At 35.0% G+C, this 24178-nt stretch overlaps 1 protein-coding gene across 1 annotated transcript; it reads left to right on the forward strand.

Annotated features, from left to right (window-relative positions):
- The first annotated feature begins 912 nt into the window (after positions 1–912).
- On the forward strand, positions 913–20920 carry LOC136826870 (SET and MYND domain-containing protein 4-like). The gene is made up of 5 exons (XM_067084385.1): positions 913–1048; positions 11396–12250; positions 12901–13022; positions 19106–19594; positions 20220–20920. Exons 2-5 carry the CDS (start codon positions 11434–11436, stop codon positions 20817–20819), a joined length of 2028 nt encoding a protein of 675 aa, XP_066940486.1. The 5' UTR covers positions 913–1048; positions 11396–11433; the 3' UTR covers positions 20820–20920.
- Positions 20921–24178: the final 3258 nt, after the last annotated feature.

The raw sequence follows: 24178 nt of genomic DNA on the forward strand, positions 1-24178 counted from the left end.
GTTTTAGGGTACATTAACCCAGTTACTGGGTTACAATAACCCAGTTACTGAGCGCATACTGTTTTAGCAAATCAGGTTGTGCTGTAGGTCCCAACCGTATTTATATAATGAATCATTTTCAGTCGACTGACATATTGATTCACTTCTTCATTTTTAATAAGCTTCCTCTATTATTCTGATATTTTCAAGTAGATTATGAGTTCTGGCATGACTTGAAGAACGGGAAACGAAAATAAATTGAGGTTGACATCACGTTTTGTGTGTATAAAAGTTTTGAGTATCAGGGAAAAATTATAATGAAAGAAATATGGAATATTAGGAAGAAATGCAAACTTAAACAATATTTTCAAGCTATACATGCAAGGGAAAGCATTGTCTGTCACCACATTTATACTAAACTTACTGATCCTGCAGAGCACATCGCAACACACGGTCAAAATTTGCGATAAAAATATACCCAGCCCGACAGGTTTACAAGACAAAATAGCAACATTTTTTCTACTCATAATCAGTTTATGGTTATCTGTACTGCAATACAAATAGAAAAAAAGAAAGTAAAGCTCATTTTTGTGTGTACAGACAATTTTTTCTATTCCAGTTGAATAAATCAAGTATAAGAACAACATGATAGCATTCGCTTGGAAAATAGACATTGTTGCCCCTTACAAAATTCTGACAGAAAATAAACTTGTTCGAAATTATGAATGCCACCTGTTATGATGAGCCTCTTACTCTAAACAAAATTAGCTAACGTGTCACGAAGTGATGCCTCGGAATCCGCACCGTATCTCAACTTGAGACCAAGCAACGTCGAGAGTCAAGACTCCCTCCGCTCAAACAAAGTAAGTCGTAGGTGCCGTCTGACCCCAGGGACACAAACGCACCATCCGTGCCTAAGAATAGACTGAAAATCTTGTACAGGCCCATACGGACGATCTCTGGTGAGTCTTCGTGTCGTCGCCGATCAGTGAGGAAGGTTAACTTCAGCTCAGTGCATAAAATTAACAAGAAAGAATTCATTCATTGTGGGGAAAGCTAACAATAAGAGGTAAACGCAGAAAGAGCTTCATCCCGTTTATTTTTAATGTCTGCTGTGACACTTACTCGATAACAGGTGTATTTATTCCGAGAATGTGGCTGCTAGTGCTACTGCGAGAAGCTTAATCTGGGCTAATATTAGTTCGTGCAACCGGTAAGGTATGGGTATCTGAGATCACATTATGTGCTGCTTATGTCTACCCACGTACAATTTGTAATTTGTAATCCGTGAATGAATTCGTCGAGATCTTTGTCCTATATCATATTGGTACTACATGCATTTCACTCACATCATAAAAGCAATTGATAAAATCAATAGAAAGAAAGAATTTCAGAGAGGCGGCTTAACTTATTTGTTTGTTTTTGGGTGATGTCAAGTATTCTTACTTTATCTAAAAGGTCGTCACAAATTCTCACAATTATGTGAGAGGAAATTTGTCAAATAGTCACGTTCTTGATAGCCACTCTGACATTTTGTTAGAGGTTTTGTGTGCATTCTTACTGGGGAAAAATATATATATATATATATATATATATATGTATATATATATATATATATATATATATATATATATATATATATATATATATATATATATATATATATATATATTATATATACAGTATACATATATAATATATATATAAATATATATATACATATATATATATATATATATATATATATATATATATATATATATATATATATATATATATACATTCGTGTGTGTCCGTGTGTGCGCGCGAGAGGAATTGAAAATTTACTGTATTATTGATTACATACTGAAAAAATCAATAATATGCAATCTAGCAAAGGAACTTCCATATTGCAAGGTAGCCTTTTGCAATCATATTTTTATATATCAAATTAGATGCTATACAGTAGATGAGAGGTGCAGCGATTGCCTACGTTTGTTAGGTCTGCTGGCAACTTCATTCTTAAAGACTTCGGAAGACTGTACCTTTATGGAGCTAAATCCTCCAGAAAGGAAAAAGAAAAGAAGTATGTTATATATATATATATATATATATATATATATATATATATATATATATACCTGAAATGTATTAGGCCCATAAAAGCAATATTAACGAAATATAACCAAATAATTTGGGTAATACGCCTGGATCACTGGTGGATGCAGAAGGTAGTAGGAGACTTTAGCAGAGAAAAAAGGAAGTGTTGGGAATTTTATAAGATTATGATGCGAGTATAATATGAGCCTTCGATCTCCCAAAAATAATAAGAAATGCAGCCAACCATGATATTTACCGAGGCATTGCGATAACTTAGGAAGTGAGTATAAAAATAATTGAGAATTGGCTTCCTATATAATGTAAAAAGAGTATTTTCTGTTTTATTATTAAAAGCAGACGGAGATTTTTGCAGATATCGCCCCAGAACGTGAAGATATCGTCAGCATTTCTAAATCAAATCATGTTTAGATGTTTAATGGGAGGCAAAATTTTTATCACGAACATTTTTAATGTAAGGTCTCGCTGTAAAAGTTTCTGTCAAAAGAAAGAACGTAATGTGGTTACGCTCAAGTCAATTAGTCAGATAACTCGATGCGTTCATGTATTTCCTCTGGAGTTAGTGCTGATTCTGCCTATCAAATTGAGAAGTGAATGAGATAAGGAGCAAATTGGCCTTCCTAGCTTTTTTGGCCAAAAAAGAACAGACAAATTATACCGTTATCATACATAAGAGGTCAGCGTTTGCCGTTTCTTATATTCATTTCCTATGATTTCGTGATATCTCATCAAAGAACATGATTGGTTGTAATCTTTTTTCAGAGTTCAGGAGATATTCGAAGGGCTGTATTGAAGAAAGAATACGGGGCACATATGTTATCATCATAGAGATCCCTCAAACAACAAGGTAAAATTCCCAGATGCAAAAAGCATTCCGACATGCTATTGCACGCTTTAAATTCGACAACCCGTTTACTTTCACTACAAAAACCATCGAATATCAAAACTATGAAAAAATAAATAAGATGGTCCCGGTGTTTACAAAATGCCATCAATTAATATTTAACGAAAGTTGAGTTGGTGAAACTGGTAGCTCAATTTCGCAAATAATAATAGGACATAATCAGGCATAAACTGGCATTTTTTTTTCTAATATGAGTGGAAGCTTTCGTACCATAAACTGGAGAGAGGCCGTCATGTTTTTAAAAGCAGCTGTCCAAACAAAAGTAAGCCAATGGAATCCGTTACCATAAATCGCAATAAGAATATATGAGATCACTGAAAATCTAACTAACTACACAGATGAGTCAATTTTATGACCTCTTCTGAATCAAGTACTGTATTAGATTGGATCCGGCCACCGGAGTCGCTACAGGTGCCAGCTAATGAGGACTAAGGCAGAACAGCATCTTGACCACTTCCACCATTTCTAATTCTAATTATGGCTTCATTCCCCAACTTTGGGGAATACCTAAGTTGCCTGCGTACTTTCCACACTCACCGGTGATTTGGGCTGAAGTATTATCAGCAGATAGGCATTGTTTTCCTGTTTAACACTTTCCACTACGAGATGAGAGTAACTGCTACATCAGCTGGTATTTGGGAAGTCGATCAGTCGCACTGCGAAAGTTTTTAAAAAGTCCAATATTGTCTGCCTTAAAGTTTGATAAGATTCTTTATAATTGTAACAAGAAAAAGATGAATAGTTGTTCTGTTTTTATGTCCAGTTTTCGTTGACATACTTTAATACTTTTTACGAAGGAACGCTTAGAATTTCCCAAATGCACGGAAAAATGTTAGAATGAATTTTCTCTAGCAAGTTTTGCTTCATAAAACTCTAATATTCTAAGTTTTCCTCTTCAGATATGTTCCCCCTCTTCATTCATTTATCTGTGATTAAAATTTTTCATGAATGTACTGATATCGCATTCATACTGTTGAATTTGAAGCCAATTTGTAGAAAAATACCAGGCACAGTATTCTAAATGGGCTCGTTCAGTTACTTGGGAAAATGCTAATTACGAAATTAGTAATGAATTATTACTTTTTTTCCAGAAATAAGTCCTTAATGAGGTGTTCACTGATATAATAGTTTTGTCATATCTAAAACAAAAATATAGAAAAAAAATATTGTCATAACCATAAAAATAGAAAGTTAAAGTTTTTGTAACGATAAGGCGTCATATGATCTACGTGTTTACAAACAGTGTTAATCCCCACACGCCCTGCTCTGTCCCCGCCCTGCCAAGCCCAAGGTCTACCAACTCGGTAGGAAATGTTGGAGAGAGAGAGAGAGAGAGAGAGAGAGAGAGACAGACAGACAGACAGAGTATATTAATTTGAGGGAGAGAGAGAGAGAGAGAGAGGACACACACACAGGATGTATATTATATATATATATATATACACACACACATATATATATATATGTGTGTGTGTGTGGTGTATGTATGTATATATACATCTGTGTGCTTGCGTATGTGTGTGTGCGCGCATGTGTGTCATGTGTATAAATCCAAGCACTCTCTGCCTAAAGCGAAAGTTCTCATATTTCACGGGTAATCGATTAACGTTCCATTGGTTAAAAAAAATATGAACATGTGTGCCTTACTTTCTCTAATGCTCATTTTTACGGGTATCAGTTTTTAGAAAAAGCCAACCCACTAATTGTAATATGAATGCATGAAAATATGCGTAGGTAATCCAATACATTTCATGAATTCTGCAATGATGTTATGATCACAAATTAATTTTTCTTTATGTAAGCAATAGCTGGTGGAAACGAGCAGATCAGCTAATATGCACAGAATCTGTTTCTGGGGGGTATTTGAGCGATGGCCAAGCGTGAGAGTTTTATAACAGGCTGAAATTAGTGTTTGTTTAACCTTGGTTGTATCATTCGACATACACACAGATATATTGAGCTCTCTGGATTTACCAAATATGTTTACTTTCTATATTAGTCATACTTTACAAGTCACCAATAAATAATTTCTTATAATTTATTATATATTCTAGTAAATTCTTGTAAATAACTGTAAATTTTAACTGTTCAAATATATTTTTTTTTTAGATTTTCTAGGAATTCGTATCAGATATCTAAGTTATGAGTCAGAACCGGACGAAGTGCCGTTTACCATTTAAACCAAACCTCGTTATAACAAACTGACTTCGTTTTCACCACTGTTGTCGATTCCTATTAAATCCCCTTCTGCCGGACACATTTTAAATACATCTAAGATTTCAGATGTAGTGTGCAAATACAAACTGGACTAAGCTATTGTTAAATGTCCGTTGTTTTAAGGGGATGACACTGGACGGTAGCGGGCAAAGCAGAGATTAAAATTACCACCTGATAGGCGCTAAACTAGGCCAGAGGCCGCTGAGAAATGGAGGTCTTGTACTTCTTGTTTTATTTATTTAGCTGGAATTATTGAAGGGCGGAATGGGGATGGTGACTCATTTCAAATTGGAAGTCAATTAATCGTAGGAACCACTGAAGTTAGTATGTTGATCTAAACGAAGGAAAAAAATTATTCCTATTATGAAGTAAGCAACGAATAATCGAAAATCTTTGAGTGGGGCCGTAGAGCTAGTCCAAGTACTGAGACGGTGGGCAGTGGGTGTTCTAGTACAGGTAGCCTCAAGAGTTTAAAGGGTTAACTTGTTTAATAACGGGTCCATAGATTTCACAGGACGCTGTTAAATAAAATGAAAGAGACATTCATATCTGGGGATGGTTCCTGGCCTGTCGCCACGTATTCCATCCAACTGTCAATGTGGGCCAGGGTCTGTTAGGGTCTAGAAAAAGGGCATGAGGCAGTAGCCTGGTAGGACAAGCTGAGAAACCATAAAAATCTAGCCTTCTGCTGCTCACGACTCTATAAGGTAAAAGTCTATGAAGAATATATTTACTGTTGTATTATATATATATATATATATATATATATATATATATATATATATATATATATATATATATTTATATATATACACATATATATATGTATATATATTTATATATATATATTTACATATATACATACATACATATATACACTATATATACATATATATATTAATAAATATATATATGTTTATATATACATAAATATTTACTAATAAACACGCAAATTTCTTATATGAACAAATGTTAAGCATCAAATATCTTAACATCGAATTCGCCATATCTTGGGAATAACTGGAAACTTAAAGAAAATTATAAAATTATATATATATATATATATATATATATATATATATATATATATATAGATAGATAGATAGATAGATAGATATGATAGATGTGATAGATAGATAGATAGATAGATAGATATGTGTGTATATATATAATATATTATTTAATTACTTAATTATCAATAAACGAGCAGTTTTCTTAAATGCACAGATGTCACGCAACAGATATCGTTTAACATCGAATTCGTCATGCCTTGGGAAGAACTATAACCTAAAGGAAATTATAACAGATAAGCACTTCTGCGCCACCCAGGATTTGAACTATGGCTTTTTCTTTAGAAACAACTTTAGACAGTGATTTCGACCACCAGGTTCCAATTTTTTGGCAAAATGTGCTGAGATGATATTTCTGAAAATATAAGAGAAGCATTAGGTTGTTAGTGTTCCCTTAATAAACTAAATCCAGTGCATATGCAGAGATATCGAATGCAGTTAGCAACACAAAAAATCAGAATCATACCTTCCTGGTTGTTTGATAGAATATTCATATATATGAGATAAGAAATTGGACATTTCTAGCTGATGTCATTTCAGATTTCGTTTTACGTGGAATTATTATCTCCTGGACTTGAATGATTTTGGTACCGACATGGGTATGGGACTAACAAATGAACCTGAAGTGAACTGTTAATGTTAGTCACCAATTTCTGAAGCATGTGGGGAGAAAAACCTAAATTTCTTTCTATTTGCGCAGGTGACCATATTTACGGGTATCATAAAATATTGCACTAATGTTTGATTTGGAGACATTCTATTTTACCATGACTATCGACATGCAAACTACACACTTCTACCAATTTTTATGACTGGGAACAAAGAACACCACGTCTTTTGTGCATGATATGGCTTTACTGTGGCTGCATATATGGCAACTAAGAGTCTAATTAAGTTTTTTTTTTTCTTAATTCCATTAATAATTCAAAAAGTTTATAACACAGGTTTCACTTTGTAACAGGGTATTGCAGTCTTAAAAAGCTCACAATGTCACACCAAATTTCTAGTATACCGACAAAGACCACTGTTGTAATAAAACAATCCTTTTCTATGCATCAAAATTACATGAGAATATAGAATAATTAAGCATGGTATGATATTCTTGAATATCTTTTTGAGACTTTGAATAAATACCCAAGTTGTTTTCTCATTCGGTAGCGGCTTTTGATAAATTCATCACAGCTATTAGGATTAAGTCATTAATAAGCTTTCTGTTCTTTACTTCACATCCAAATTCATGTTAAAACCAATCACGATCTAATCAGCTCATGTGCCGATCGCCAAAAGCATCGCAACCCTTCCCTTCCGCTCCACGTTCACTCCCAAAGGCCTGACTTGTTCCCTCCTATGGACATAAGAGATAAAAACGTCTAACGATACCTTTCAGTATTCTCAGATTTATCTTAAATATTTTTCCAGTTATAATCTTATATTACCAACAACAGAGTCTTTACTTTGACTGCCGAAAGGCCGGTGATACAAAAAAAAGAAAAAAAAGTTTTGCTTAAAAGTATTGAACCTTACATTTTCCCCAAAAGTACACGATTTCGTATCTTGCTGCCTGCCACTTTTTATTTACAATTAGATGATGCTCTAACATAGACTTGGAAATTACCGCTACTTGCAGGGAGTTCACCGTATTTACAAGCGTGGCATAATTCTCTAAATTACTTGAAAACGAACAGTAAAACCATATTTTTGCTTCTCGTCAGAAAATTTTCAAGCTACTTGAACCTCTGTTGAATTAACGATGATGACACCTGTTGAGTCCTTGATCGAGGGTATATTCACATTAGCAACATGCAATTACAGCAATTGTAATTTTAAGAATACAGTCGAGTGACTAACGTCAGCAATTACTGAACTTTTGACCTAACATTTCTCGGCTTACGTAACTGGTTTAAAGTAAGAGGCAAAATAACCAAAATATACACTTCTCCAGTTTCAGAAATACCAACAGTGGGGAATATCTCCTTTAAGAATTGCAGAAATTGAAAACTATCCGGTAATTTTCGTTGATAAATGAACGTACAGTACAGGCTTCCTATGCAAGTCAATTTCACGTTAATAACTCTCCCCAAAAATCATGCACTGACGTAAGGATAGCCATTTAGTTCCCAATATTTAAGAACCTGACAAATGAAGCATTTTGTATGGCAAGGACAGGGAAACATACCTTGACGAGGTATCACTGAGGTTTTGAGAAAGGCAGCAAATCCAGTTTCTCCAAAGAGACTCCTTTCTGTATATGCATGACATCTAAGAATATTTGAACGATACAATTATAAAGACTGAGTTAAGATTCGCTTGACTCATTCATATCAGGCAAAATCACCAGTCCACATTCTTCTCCATCACACTAAAGCAATGGTGCTACAATACACTATCTCTTTTCACGTAGTTTTACCACTGTTTTGGGCAAAGAAAGTCAGGAAGACGCCAGGAATCCAAAATTCATGCCGGATGTGGAGCTGGAAGATATAAACCCCATGGTTATCAGTCTTAAGGCTGAGAATTGCAAAATATACGCTCCTAAAATCCAAACCCACTGAATCTGTTTTTCGTTGAGATTTCAGATTTAAGCTAAATGTTTCATGTTTCCCTTGAGGGAACTTTTCAGCAAAGTATATTTTTATAGAAGACTCATATAGATTTGAACCTTTTTACTTAAATTTCCATGAAATCAAATTATTCAATACTTCTGGACTTGGAATAAACATTGGTTTATATATGAGAATAATTGTCGATTTGGCTGACTTAAAAACTTCAGAAAGTTTTAAGCATGAAGCAAAGCAATTTAGCCATAAAACTTTACGATAACCAAAATTAAAAGTCTCACAATATTTGGGAACAGGTTATTTGTTCGGAGCGGTGCATGGTGGGGGTGTCCATGCAACGAAGACAGCAATGAAAGGCAAATTCTCTGCTATGTCCTCTGAATTTTAAACAAGAAACAATATCTAAGCCAAAGCTTTGAGGAACTTACAGGAAAGAGAAAACGCAGTGCCGCAGTAATTACGCACCCACAGTGAAGCAAATCAGAAAACAATATGACAGCTAATATTTGAGACACAGTTGAAAACAATAAAAGGTATAACAAATGATATCTTAACTTCAACCATGGAATACTAAAACACTCGAGGAAGTGACATAAAGTGAGAACTTCTTTAAGTTATACCTTAATTGTAATGTATTAACAGTTGAAAATAATGCCAACATATACTCGATCCTTGGTTGGGTAATGAATACTATGCATGTGCATTAAGTGAGCAGAGGAACTGATCCTGACAGCAACAGTGAACAGAAGGTTAAATGCATAGCCTAAGCATTTATAATCTGACTCGATTACTGATATGATTGATTAGATGAATGCAATTGAATAATAATGAGCGATTGAGTTCTAAATGAAATTAGATCCAAATTAGATTAAAATTACTGCATACAATTAAATATTGAGTAATTGAATGAGATGTATTGCATACTGAGGTAAAGAGCTTTGTATTCAATACTTCTCTTGGGCTCCCAGCAGAAATCTCTCGCACAGTGTTAATCTGCAAGCAAGTATTAGCATCAAAGTTATAAATTCTTGGGACTGGGAAGCAGGAGTTGTTTAACACAAAATCTGTTGCACGAGGACGTTAAGTAATTATGTATCTTTAGCCTTCGCTGCAACACAAACTTACAACCATTAATAACGCGCACACACAAATTATTTCCACAGCTCTGTTCAACATATAAGGGATATGACCTTGTTATTTCTCTTCCAATGAAACAGTGACGATATTGACTACCTGTTCAGTTTCTGACACAGCTTTCCTTACCCCTAGAGAGGATTCAAATCACAGACCTAGAGAGATCCACTGAGACAGTACTTATGTACAGTATGCTTCGTACTCCCTGATGGCAAATGATGAACTTCCTTGTGGCTTCCATGTCCGATTCACTTGTGTCCATTTAGAGCATTTATTGTGGTGCAGTTGCTAACGTTTCTCTGCCAATGTGGTTGATGTCCTGGCATCTGACTTGGGGCATGACCATATTTGTGTGTCAGCGTACGTCACTTTGTCTGTGAAATCGAACACTAACATACCGACTGCATGAAAATAATTCATATTTCTAGAGTCACATACACATTCATATATGTAATGTATGAATAGCTCTACTATCCCGAAAACCAAGCGTTTTTTAGATCCGTCTCCCCCCCCCCCCAACCCCTTCGAGTTGTTTATCGGGAAAAATACAGGCGAGTGATTTATTGTGATCTTTGTTTTTTCCCCATCTAGGAAATGCCGTTGCGGTGATAATCTTGGAAGAAATTTCCGGCCAGTGGCTTTGTTCATTACGGATGCTAAATCCAGTTTTATGAATTAAATTCAGCTAGGCCAAGTACTGCACAGTATTTCCAAGTGCAGCTGATCAAAAAAGTATTTTGAATGATGCGCTCCAGAATGCTTCATATTCATCCTTTCTTTTTCCTGCCTTAAAATTAATCATTACTAAACAAATGGGATTCATAATATCCACGCTGTTCAGCTTGAGGCGAAGGGGAAACAGTATGATTCACAGTAATCAAATTCCCTTACAATGAGTTAGTATTTTACGCTGACATCGTTGTTCGTTTCTGATATTTTCCTAATAAATTCGATTGCAGAATGTTTTTCTTACAATCGTTTTTGTATCTTAAAAATTGATTATACAATTAACATTGGTCTTAATCTAATCACTTGTGTAGTCACTACTCGCTCGCGCGCGTTCTCTCTCTCCCCCTCCTCTTTCTTGGTCTGTTTTGTTTCCCAGAGCTATCTAGTGCCAAGGTTTTTCCATCTGCAATGGTTGTTATAACATTAAGAAAAATTTGCTTTCATTTAACTATAAAACAAATGAGGAGACTTGATTTTTCGTATTTTCTTTAACTTTCAAATCTCTTATAGCTGCCACCTTCTAGTGATATTTTCTTATTTCAAGGGCTCTATATACTTTACTATAATAATGAAAAGAAAAGATGTTGCATTCATCTACCTGACACAATAAGTAAGCTATTCCAGATTGTATGTCCAAAATTAAAAATTGTATCCTTACGATTAGTCATACTGATTAAATTCATGGCATTATGATTTTTTTTCAACAGGAATTAAAGTAACTGTTGGTCACAGGGAATCATAGAAAATGAAGACCTTCGACGTTTCCGATATAAGTGAATACACTTCAATAGAAAGCCCGTCTGATGGTGGTCAGAAAAATCTGGAAGAAATGTTTGCCTGCGTTTGGGACCTGGAAGAAAGACTTGGGAGCTTTCCTTCTACCTTAGTACCATCGATGAAGTCTGAAGAAAAGGCTAACAAACTTCAAATTCTTGGTGACCGTTTCTATGGGGAGGGAAAAGTGGAAATGGCTTTGTCTCTGTACAACATGAGTTTAATGATAGCACCGCACCCACGGCTGAACAAGGACCTGGCATCATGTGTTGGTCAAAATGAAGAAAATAACATTTTCATTTCACCTTACGTAGATCCTGCAAAGTACGGCGGAACACCCGAAGGAGAATGTCGAGCTTTGGCAAATGGGTTTGCCAGGAGAGCAATTATGTTATTTGACTTGAAATTACACGACAAATCTCTAGACGATATTGAACTGGCTTTGGGATATGGATGTTCAGAAGAACTGTGCACAAAGTTGGTTCTTATGAAGGAAGAATGTCAAATGACAATGAACAGACTGAAATATACCACTGAAAGAACAAGAGGAGGTAATGATGATGGTCAGAATCTTAAACTAGAAAATGCAGAATCACCGCTAGCATCAGAGGATTCTAGAGCTGATTATCACATTTCTGCTTTTAAAACACTGTTGACGTATACTCCGAGGCCTCCTCCATCCCTTGCAGAACCAAGTACATCTGCACCTTCTCTCAGCAGTGCAGTAAGAGTAGCCCTGACTCCATCGTCAGGAAGAGGCTTGATAGCAAAGCGAGATATCTACCCAGGTAATCAAATCAATTTAAGTTCCCTTTGTTTCGTTAAGAAAATGTTTACTTGTCGTTTATTTAACGAAATCTCTCATTTCCTCTAATAATCATTTTGATAAGATTCAATGTAAACTGATAGATTGTTTTGTAACAAGTAAGCAGTAAATTCTTAATTATAGTGAGTTTTCATTTAGAGTACTTCGAGCCCAGTTGATATGTGAATGCATCATATTGTCTACAGTTGGTGCATACAGTAAGCAAATAATGTTCTTCTACTCTAGCTTCAGTGCAATGATCTGTCTGTCTGTATGTGTCAATTACCGCGTTATATGTACTTCCACTGTCTTCTTGTTGGAAGTTTATTTATTTTCATAATATTCTAGATCGTGAAAGTGCGTCAGAAGAGAGGGGAAGTACATCCCCAGATAAAAAAATAAAAGAGTGAATAGGAAGGTTTTCACATTTTGATGCATCTAGACGACTTTTGCTTTAAGACCAATATAATAGCTAAGGGAATACAGAGCCGCACATAAAACTTATCTCCCCTCACGTGGTTTTGCAAAAAGGGCGAAAGTGAAATGAATCATAAGACGACGATCAAACTTTTTACGCGTTTGCCTGTTGTGGTTCTACAAGCACAGATATCAATAAGGCTTTCTTTTTTTCAGGTGAAGTGCTGGCTGTGGACAGAGCCTACAGCGTAGGTCTGGACAACGAGGAGCTTTCCACTTACTGCTTGTCCTGTCTCCGCCTCTGTCTCACTCCCCTCCCTTGCCCAGGATGTTCAGAGGTTATTATTATTATTATAATTAAAATAGTTTAACCAGACCACTGAGCTGATTATCAGTTCTCATAGGGCTGGGCCGAAGGATTTGAATGAAATGCCAGGTCCAGGCCAGAGGCCAAGCACTGGGGCGAAATAGGTCATTAGGTAAGGTGATGGATGAGTGAAAATGAAACAGAAAACTGTACAAAGGCATACGATCTCTTACACAATAAATATACAGTATTTATACTTATGTTTCCATATATAATCACTAAAAAGGTATCTCAAAATTCAAAGTAAGTTAAGTAACATTTAAAAATTTTGTTGTTTTAAAATTCATTAGACGCTCTAAATGTTTTCGTTTTTATTATTTACTTATTTTTATATTTTATTAATTAAATCACAGTTCCTCATGAACATTAAAATCGGAATTATTGAAAATTTTCATCACTGATCTACTTCCAAAATTTTATAATCGCTGCAGGTTATGATATTTTGGACATTCACACAATACGTGCTTGACTGTTAACATCACTTTGCACTCTGGGCATTCGGGAGGAGGGCCATTTGGACTGTTCATTAAGTGTCCATGTGTCAAACGATTATGGCCTATGCGAAGACGTGTCAGAATTACTTGTGTGCGTCTCTCTCTGATATGATAAACTCCATTTTCCAAAATAGGATTTTATCTGTTTCAATTTATTATTTTCGGTTCTGCATTCCATATATTTTGCCATTTATTTACAATGATTGTTCTTATACATCTTATATATTCACTAATAAGGATGTTTACATTTGCTCTTGGCATGTGGACTGCTTCTTTAGCTGCTTTATCAGCCTCTTCATTTCCTTTATCCCTTACATGGGCAGGGATCCAACATAATTCAATATTTTTTCCATTTTTACACAACTTATGGAGTGAAAACTTAATTTGTTGTACAATATTATTTTTTGGATTGCAACTTTGAATGGCTTCTATAGCGCTTCTGGAGTCGTATAAATCAGAAAATTATTAAATGAGGCTTCTTTAATTATTTTTGTCTTGGGATACTGCAGCATGTCCCACTCCGTATTGTGACTTAGATCCGTCAGTGTATATTGCGTGATGTGGACCTTTTCGGATTATATGTTCTATTGTATGTTGTCTATGGTGTTCTGAGGTATATATATAACTCTCTGATAAATATTTTAAATGTGTAAAAATTCTCATTTTTATCCATTGTCCAAGGAGGTCATTTTTACTATTAAAGATAATTGTATATTTATATTCGGCAACTCAAACAATCTTCTATCTCTGTCTTGGGAAAGAAGGTGGATGATTGTTTATAAATACATCCCTTAATCCAAATAATTTTTTGGTTGGAGAATCATTTGTCTAAATTCTCAGAGCACTCTCCATTGTTACTAGCTCTCTGTGAGAGAGAGAGAGAGAGAGAGAGAGGGAATTCACCACATTCAATTTGTAAAGATGAGATTGGTGATGACCTAAAGGCTCCTGAATATATTCTAAGGCCTTCATTATGAACTGGGTCTAATGTTTTCAGCGTTATATCTGATGCTGAGCCATACATTTCGCTTCCATAATCAATGATAGACAGTACTGTTGCTTTGTACAGTACAGTAAGAGTATGTCTATCGGCTCCCCAAGTAGTGTTCGATAGTTTTTTTAATTAGGTGTAATGCTCTTTTACATTTTGATTTTATGTATGTTACGTGGGCTTTCCATTTCAGGTGAATATCAAATATTAATCCCAAAAATTTTGCTTTTGGCTAATTGGTATACTATGGTTTCTGATTTTTAAATCTATTTCTTCACCCTTTTCCCACTTTTTATTTTTATAAAACATGATTGCTTGAGTTTTATCTATGGAAAACTTAAAGCCTACAGATGAGGTCCATTCATCTATTTTTATCACGCTTTTATTAATGATTCGTTCTGCATGTTTTATTCGAGATGTTGAATAATATATGGCAAAATCATCCATATACAAGTTACTTTTAATTCCAATAGGTAGATTTTTACTGATATCATTTATTGCCAAAGTAAACTGTGCCACTAAGGACGCTTCCTTGTGAAACACCATTTTCAAGTGGATATGTACTTAACAATACATCATCAGTTCTCACTTGAGAAGTATGATTTGTCAGAAAGTTTTGGGTAAACTTGGGTAAATGTCCACGGATGCCGTTTTTATGTAACATTTTTAATATTGCATATCTCAATATAGTATCATATGCCTTTTCAGTGTCAAATAAGACGGCTATAGTAATTTGTTTTCATTCAACTCCTCTTTGTATGTGGTCTTCTAAGTTAGACAGAGAACCCAAGGTAGATCTGTTACATTGTGACCCGAACTGAGTGGGAGTCAAAATTTTATTTTCTCGAATGTGCCATGTTAGTCAAGCAGTTACCATTTTCTCTAATAATTTGCATAAGCAACCTGTTAAAGAAATTGGTCTGTAATTGTTTACATTTCTGGGATCCTTTCCAGGTTTAAGGATAGGAATAATTATAGCTTTATGCCATTCATCAGGAAATAAAGTTCGAAGCCACAAAGTCATTATAAAATTGTAATAAGTATGACTTTGCCAAAGATGCTAAGTGGCAGATTTATTGCTGTTCAAGAGTTCAAATTCCAACTCTTCCATATCAAATTTTCTATTATATGTATCTTCTATTGTTTCAAAATTTATTGTTATTAATCCTATACTATTTTTCTTTGTCACTGCTTACTTTTGCTAACTTTTCTCCTATGACATTGCTTATTTCTTTCAGATCAAGTATTCTTTTCCCATCTTTTAATATGGCATGCCTAGGTGGTTCAGTATGAGTACCATTTATTTCCTGAATTTTTCCCCATATTTTTTTGTACTGGAGTATTATTAGAGAGATCTGATATATATATATCTTCCATTAAATGATTCTTCCGTTGAATTACTTCTTTTTTTATTTTGTAGATATTTTGTTGTAGGGAGGTTTTAATGTATCAATTTCTAATAATAATATAGTCTTTTTTTGTAAATTTCTTTCTAATATCGGCAATGCTTTATTAACTTTGTTGAATTTTTTATTTAAATTATCTAGTCATCTCCCTATTGAGTGTTTTATTTTTGTTAATTCTGATAGCTTATCAGACCACCAGGAACTTTGTGTTTTGTTGGATGAGGTTTTGATTTTGGTATTGCTTTATCAGCAGCATTTTTAAAGAAATCAACAAGAAATTTATTAGTTTCACTATGGTCATTTAAATATTCAAATATTGGGATATTCTTAGTGTGCATTTCATATCGCTCCAAACCTGCTTTATAAATGTTATAGTGAGGGACTGCTTTGCAGGATCATTTTTAATAAGGAAATTAACATTGGGAAATGATGGCTGGTATACACGTCATCAAATATATTCCAATCTAATCTGTCTACTATACTTGAGGTACACAGAGTCTACTGAGGAAAATGTTATTCATCATCGTTTATACAGCACATGCCATTTGAATCCATAAATTCTTCTACTTTACGTCCTGCTCTATTTGAGCATGAACAATTACAGTCCCATATTGAGTTGTTTGCATTAAAATCACCTACTATTAATGTAGGTTCCTCGGCATTGTTAAGTAATTCTTTAAGTTTGTCAATGTCGTGATTTTTATTAGGTTGGTTGTATAAATTATAATTACATAATTATCGCTTTTTATTCGGATTTTAATACCTGATATTTGCAAGTCAGCGATGTTTACACTTTGTCATAAACTACTTTGTTATATACATATATGGCTGTACCTAAATTTCCTTCTTCCTCTCGTGATGTTGATTCTAAGGTATATTTACCTATTGTTGATATTGTTTTGTTGACTTGTTGTAAACACAATATCTTTGGTTCAGATTCTTTTAGTAATCGTTGTATTTCTCCTAGGTGTAATCTGGTCTGTATAGACCATTTACGTTCCATTGTATAATATGGCTATTGAAAATATTATGTTATAGCGGTCGAGTTTTGCTTTCTTATTTTTGTATTATCAACTTGGATTTTTTTTCCAATAATTTACTCACGATGTTCATTTGTTTTTCTTTATAATATATTAAGTGCTCAATGCACATGCAACCTTTTTCATGGGTGCTCAAATCAGTTGTTTCGTTTTTCCTATATTTCATAAAATTTCTTATAATATTTGTTAAACCATCTTTTGTTATGTTTTTGTTATGATTGCATAATTCAATGAAACAATCATTACGGCAAAATGTGTTACCATGTATATTTCTTGTTTCATTTGTTCTTGTTATTCCAAATATTGATGATGGAGTAATCTCTTCTCCCTTGACATAATCATTGTTATCTTCCACTTCTTTGGTATTTTGGATTTCTGCATCCATAGGTTTCTCTATTATCTTAGGAGATTAAGGTATATTCTTGGCTTGTTTTTGTTTTTGTTCTTTCTTCATGTCCTTTGTCTTTGGTTTACCGATGTTTCTTTAATAATAATTGGTTGCTTCGTTTTGGGTGGTGTTCTCTCTAAAGGTCTCTTTTTATCTTTAATTTCTGGTCCACCACAACTTTCTCTCTGCTACTTCTGTAGCAGCATTTTCTTGTGCTATTTGCATTAAAACTTCAAATGAATTTGATAAAATATTATTCATATCATTTGTACGTGCTTCTTTATTCATTATCAGTTTAGTTTTTATTTGTAAGGCATTTTCTTCCTGAGATTTTTTTTTCTATGCTCCGTTACTTCTATCTGTGAGCGTTTCTGTTTCATTACTGGTTCTTGTTACTGAAGAATATGTATGCTTCTTAGACGGATCTTGAATTCCTCTCACTTTCGGTTCCAATTTAGCTTCTTTATAGACATCCCAGTCCTTTCCTGTAAGATTTCCAATTCTGTATTGAATATACATAGTACATACATCTTTGGACCTTGAGTGATGATCTTGCCCACAGTTTACAAACTTTGGCCTACTACATTTCCATTGTGTGGCATATTTGTCAGAGCCACAATAAGCACATATAGGTTCACTTCGTCAGTTTTTCTTCGTGTGCCCATATTTACTACAATTTTGACATTGTAGTAGTTTTGGAACGTAAGGTCTCAGTTCTCAATTTGCGCACCCCCCAAATTTTTTTTTTTTTTTTTTTTTTTTTTTTTTTTGAGGTAGCTCTTGACCTTCAAATTTTATTTTTGCAATTCTTAATGTTTTATTATTCTGTTTACTTGGTATTATATGCTGTATACCTCACAATCTTGGACTTTAGGATATCTCATTTTAAGAGAGTCCACCAGCATATTCTTCTCGACCGGTTCGTTATTATTTTCAAGAAGTACAATAATACCCTGAATGCTGTTCACAGTGTCATTTTTTTGTAATTACATTTATATTATTAATACTTCTTATGGACAAATAGCCTTCAGATTGGTTTTTTGTTGTGGCTTCTATAAGCCACGTCCTTTCTTTTATTTGTCTGAATGACATTTCTGTTGTTGGATGTCTTTTTAATAAGTAGTTTTCCAACTTTAAGGCTGAATTTTGTTGTTCTGTTTTCATGGTTAGAAACCTTGACCAACTTCCACTCCCAAAGAAGGGAATATATAATGAACCCCCCAACCACGTCAAGGTGGTACCAAGTAGAGTGGGTGGTCACAGGTGAAACAATGAATTCTCCTGAGACTTCAGAATGCGGTAAAATTTTCGTTAATGGCTTGAATGATGATTACCATAAAGAAAATGTTTCTTCGTGAAATCCCATGACATAACGATGATCCTTCATGACTTCCAAGTTGACGGTGTCAAGTAAACGGGAGTGTTTACCGCAGCATTTCAAAAAGTCTTCTGTCTCCAGTAATCAAAACAAACATCGTTCCTCTTTTCTTGCGGAAATCCATCAACATTGCCAACAAATCAGTCTATTTTACCTACTGTGGATCACGGGCATTCAGGCTTATGAATTGTTGTTACCCTTTGTTGGTTCGCGGATGTACAACCTCTACATGCTTCTGTACCATTTTCTGATTCTATTACTGGATTTCCATTGTCATGACATACTTCTTTAGATGGACTTTTTTTTTGCTGAAGCAAATGCATACTGTTATACTGAATTTCCATTTCTAATTTTCAGGTTGTATTTTGTAGTGAATTATGTAGACAAACTGGCCTTTCAAATGAACACTGGATCGAATGTAAGATTCTCTCTACGCTGGTAGACATGAATGTACCATCTACTTATTATCCCCACAAGATGCTCAAGAGCTTCACTTACAGTCGCGTGACCGATGTTTTCAAAAAGCTTCAGGTAGAGGAGCACGAGCAGCCACAGCAGCTTCGAGGTTTCAGTAAGGAGGGCGTATACAGTTCCTCCTCATACCAAGCTGTTCGTCATTTGTGTACCAACAAAGAGAAATTTTCACCTGAATTCCTTCTCAGGCAATGCAAATATGCTTACGCATTTACTAAATTGCTTGAAATGAGTGGGAGATTCTTTATTTCCGACGATGGTGAGCCTCTGGAATACATTTGTCGTAGTGACTTCATAACTACGGGAGCTGTGCTTTTGTCGCATATATTAATGATACACAGTAACCAGTTTACAATTTCAGATCAGAATAAGGTGGGTAATCCTTTGGCGTTTTGATTATTTTCATACACGCACACACACACACACACGCATATATATATATATATATATATATATATATATATATATATATATATATATATATATATATATATATATATATATACTGCATATATATATATATATATATATATATATATATATATATATATATATATATATATATATATAACGGGTTATCTAGAACTTGCAAAAATCACATCGCTATTCAAAAGTATTGCAGTCTTATAATGTATGATATCTGGGTTATTATAGCATTCCGTTGCATTCAAGTTTTTTTATGTTTCACTCATTTTGTTCCTTCATCGTTAGATAAATTTGGCAGCACAGAAGTCAGCTTATTTAAAAACGTGATAACATAGAAGAAGTACAGGATATTAAACTATTTTAGCATACCACTGTATTTGAAATAGAGAAAAAAAATGATGTTGTGAGAGGACGTTCTTCTTTTAGAGAAAAAATTTGCGAACAAATGAAGAAAAATAGCAGCAGCAAGAGAAATCCTGCTGCTGCAGAAAGCAAATGAAGTGTTATCTGTATTAACGTCCAATCACCGTTTTTTTTTTTTTTTTCATTATGGATGCCGTCAACTGAGTAGGCGAGTAAGCAGATTGGGTCAGGACTGTTTCTCACGGCGAGTCTGGTCAACCATTCATGCTACCAGTCGACCACTCGCTATATGTGTGGCAGAGACCTGATACTGGTTGCAAGGAGACCCATTCAGGCTGGTGAAGAGGTGACTGGAACCTATACAACCGACTTCTCACGACGATCCTTACCGATGAGAAGGGCCATCCTGTCAAAATACCACATAGACTGCAATTGCACTGCTTGTGAACATCAGTGGCCTACTTATGATCACCTTCCCAAATTCAGGTGCATTGAATGCAGGCAAGTGGCTACAGACAAAGTGGAAGTTTGTTTAAGCTGTCGTTCGAAAGTACTTCAATGTTCAAGCGGAGAGATAAGTTTACCAGACAAGGAAGAAATATGGAGGGACACTGTGCAGAAAATAGAGCAAGAAGTAAAGAAGGCAATGACTGTGGAAACCAAACTCAAGAATGGTGAGAGAATTTCGGAGGTTGACTACAAATCTTTATGTCGGTGCATTGAAACTGCCCACAGGTACATTGGTGTCCCCTGTCAATTTATTTGCTCTCTCGAAAATACTTTGCTAAGCTGTTTTTATGCTTTATGAACCTTTAGCGTTCACATATCAGAATTTGTTTTCTTTTATTGTTTTTCCTTTTATAAATTACTGAAATGCCATTTTAATAAATTTTTCTAGTCAAAACAAAATATGCTTTATTTGGTGATATGAACGTTCCACCCAAAAGGTTAAGATCTCTATGTTGTCCTGAGACTCTGAAGCTACAGTCTTTAGTTCTTGATGGCAATCATTTAATTTATTGTAAAACAACCGTTTCTAAAGAAGACTGATATAAGTACCTGCAAGTGTATTTTGTATGTTGTTTCTCCAATTTCAGCTTTGATGTTATTGTCATTATTGTCATCTAATTTTGTTCTCTTGAACCCTGAGTTGTTATTGTTTTTGGTTTGGTCAGTATCTAGCACAAAAATTGAAGTTGTATAAACCAGCATAGACCAGTATCTGAATTCCTAACATTTGAATAATAAGTGATAAAAAAAGAAAAAGAAATGCAATAATAGATAAAGATTAAACTGGACATTTCTGCATTAATATGTATAATCCTACGTTTACCTGGTTTTGCACAAAAAGGCAGTGTCACCTGACTTGAGTTCTGACACTTTATGGTTGCCAAATACGTCCCCAAGGGAGCATAGCATTGCAACTTTACTGGAATTTGGAGTAATAGGTCACAGGGGCGTCATTTCATTTTTCCTTGGGGTGGGACAAAAGTTTATTTAAGCCGCCCCCCCCCCAACGCCCCGCCTCTCCTGAAAGGGGAGGGTGGCGAGCGAAGCGAGCCTAACCAGCTGGGGGTCCGGGGCCCGCTGCACGGCCCCCCGAGAAAATTTTTAGAAATATCAACAAAATAGGAGCAATTTGAAGCCACTTAAGGAAATTTTAAGAATTTTTATTTCTTAAAAAATTCTGTAACGACATCAGATTTTGAGATAATAGATAAAGATGAAAAGGTAGTGGAAATTTCTAAACAAATCAAGTTATGAACCACAGCATTGGTCCTAGAATATTTGCGTTTATTCAACATGTTGCATTATATATAGCTCACTACCTACACAAAGGTCATTCAGGAAAACAAGAAAAGATGATGTGAACAGGAAGATCTTAAGCTTGGGGAAAATGTGTAGAGATAAAATGGTGCATAATTTTAACAAGGTTCCGCTAAGGAAATTTTAAAATAAACATATGTTTCATGCATTTTAGATATTATCTACTGCATTAGTGGATACCGCCTTGATCTTAATTTTGCTAAATTATTGACCAGTATGTCATAGTCAGGATTTTTAACAAGCTCCTTTTCTGCGGCCATGAGAAGCAAGTCATTCAAGCGCTCATTTTTCATGGTAGTTCGTAAATACGTTTTAACTAAACTAAGCACTGAAAACAGTCGTTCATTGCTGGCAGTAGTTACTGGATGGGCGATGAGAATTTTAACAATTTTAAGAATTTCTGAGTAGGCGCATTCTAATAGTTTAAGTTCATCATACAATTCAAACAAATTCTTAGGCTTCTCATTTTAAGTTAGAAAGTGACTCTTTGCTCCAGAAATTTGGGCATTTAGAAGGATTTCATCTATGTGTATATCCTTATAAAACTCTACTATGGTAGACAGTTTCCTTTCATATAAAAAGTAGCTAGAATTACAGTCAAGTGCATGGGTGAGAGGTGCTAAAAAGAGAGCAGGTGGACATGTACTGCTAGTTTATTGAGAGAGCAGGCCGCTTATAAAGCGGCGAGCGGACATCATACAAGGACATACTATAGGATACAGGTGACCCGAGGTCAATTGTTCTCAATGTGAAACAGGGCTTCTCAATGTGAAACAGGACAGGTAAAATACAAAATAACATGTAAAAATAAAATTAGAAGAATGGACACAATAATGTTCTGACGCGTACAACGTAAACAGGCACAAATGAATAAGTAACAGATACAATTTTACATAGATAAAATATGGCTATCGCTGCTATCAGTGGCATATTATGAGTGAATATATTATCCATCACAGAGAGAAATCTCTCTAATATGTCAAAATAGATTCTTTTGAACAATACCTCAAGAGCAAGACTTGTATTGTCCTCACTCATTCCTACAGTTGAATCAGTTAAAAAGTATTTTAACTTGGATGAGATCTTTTGGGTCCTTCTGGGTCTGTCTACTTGACTGGCGTCTTTCAAGTTTGTATCAATCTCATATGCAGCAGAAAAAATCTTAGTCTTGTCAAAGATATAAGAGACACCTTCATCTGTTCTCAAGACCTGTAGTTCTTTCATAGTTAACTGTATGAGAGAGCAAGCTTCAGATAGCAATAATTCCTTTGCTTGTAGCTGGTCTGACAAGCTGTTGGTAACTTTCAAGACTTGTTCTGCAACATGAAGATTTACTACAAACTTGAAAGACAGCAACTGTTTGTAGAGTCCACTTGCTTCAGCTGCAGCTTCTGCATCAGAGCTCTCTTCAACTTTGTGAAGCACTGCTAACAAACTTCCATAACGAAGATTAACCTTTGCAACTGACCGATAATAGTATGACCATCTTGTTATAGCAGGTCTTTCTAATGTCAAAACTTGCAGGTCTGTTGTTTTCTGTGCTTCTATGAAAAGTTGGTACCTTGTATTACTGTTAGTTATAAATGTGTACAGTGTGTTAATAACTGAAAAGAATGAAGAGAAACCACTGATATTCTTTACACAGTCACCCAGTACTAAATTAAGCCTGTGGGCATGGCAATGTATGTACAGTACACTGCTTGGGGAATTTTATCTAGTAGTCGTGCCTGAACGCCACTAAAGCATTTACTTATGACACTTGCCCCATCATAGCACTGTGCCACACAGTTTGACCAAATTAAACCCGATTGTTCTATCTCCTTATATATAAAATCAGCTAAACTGGCTGCATCAACCTCTTCCATGTGATATGTACCAATGACACATTCCTTCACAACTCCCTCACTAAAGTACCTAACAAAAATAGCCAACTGTTCTTTTTTTGGCAAGTCTTTTGTCTCATTAACCATAACAGAAAAAAATTGAGCTTGTAAGGACAGTCGATTGAGTGACATACTGGCTGGGTGTTAACTTGTTTATTGGTAGTTCCTTACTGAGATGAATATACAGTTGTTGTTGTTTTAGATTTAGCTGGCCTTGTGCCAGCACGGGCTCTTGCTCCTCGAGCAGCCCGTAATGAATATACAGAATCTTCGAAGATGTTATCGACGTGTGCGAGCGGTAAAGTAGCATCTACACACAGAGGTGAAAACAGAGGTAAAAGATTCAGACATCTGTGTTTGTCGGCAGACAAACAGATGGCGATATTGATAGACATAATAAACGTACAGTGTTAAAACATACATCAATGGAAGGGCCAGGAAATTCTACATATGGCCA

Source organism: Macrobrachium rosenbergii, chromosome 41 (genome assembly GCF_040412425.1).
Source record: "Macrobrachium rosenbergii isolate ZJJX-2024 chromosome 41, ASM4041242v1, whole genome shotgun sequence".
NCBI classification, from domain to species: domain Eukaryota; kingdom Metazoa; phylum Arthropoda; class Malacostraca; order Decapoda; family Palaemonidae; genus Macrobrachium; species Macrobrachium rosenbergii.

Excerpts from the sequence above, each read along its gene's own strand:
- LOC136826870 (XM_067084385.1), top strand. The coding sequence starts at position 11,434 with ATGAAGACCTTCGACGTTTCCGATATAAGTGAATACACTTCAATAGAA. Across the intron at positions 13,023-19,105 it reads CTTGCCCAGGATGTTCAGAG|GTTGTATTTTGTAGTGAATT; the intron begins GTTATTATTATT and ends TCTAATTTTCAG. Across the intron at positions 19,595-20,219 it reads CAATTTCAGATCAGAATAAG|GCGAGTAAGCAGATTGGGTC; the intron begins GTGGGTAATCCT and ends TCAACTGAGTAG.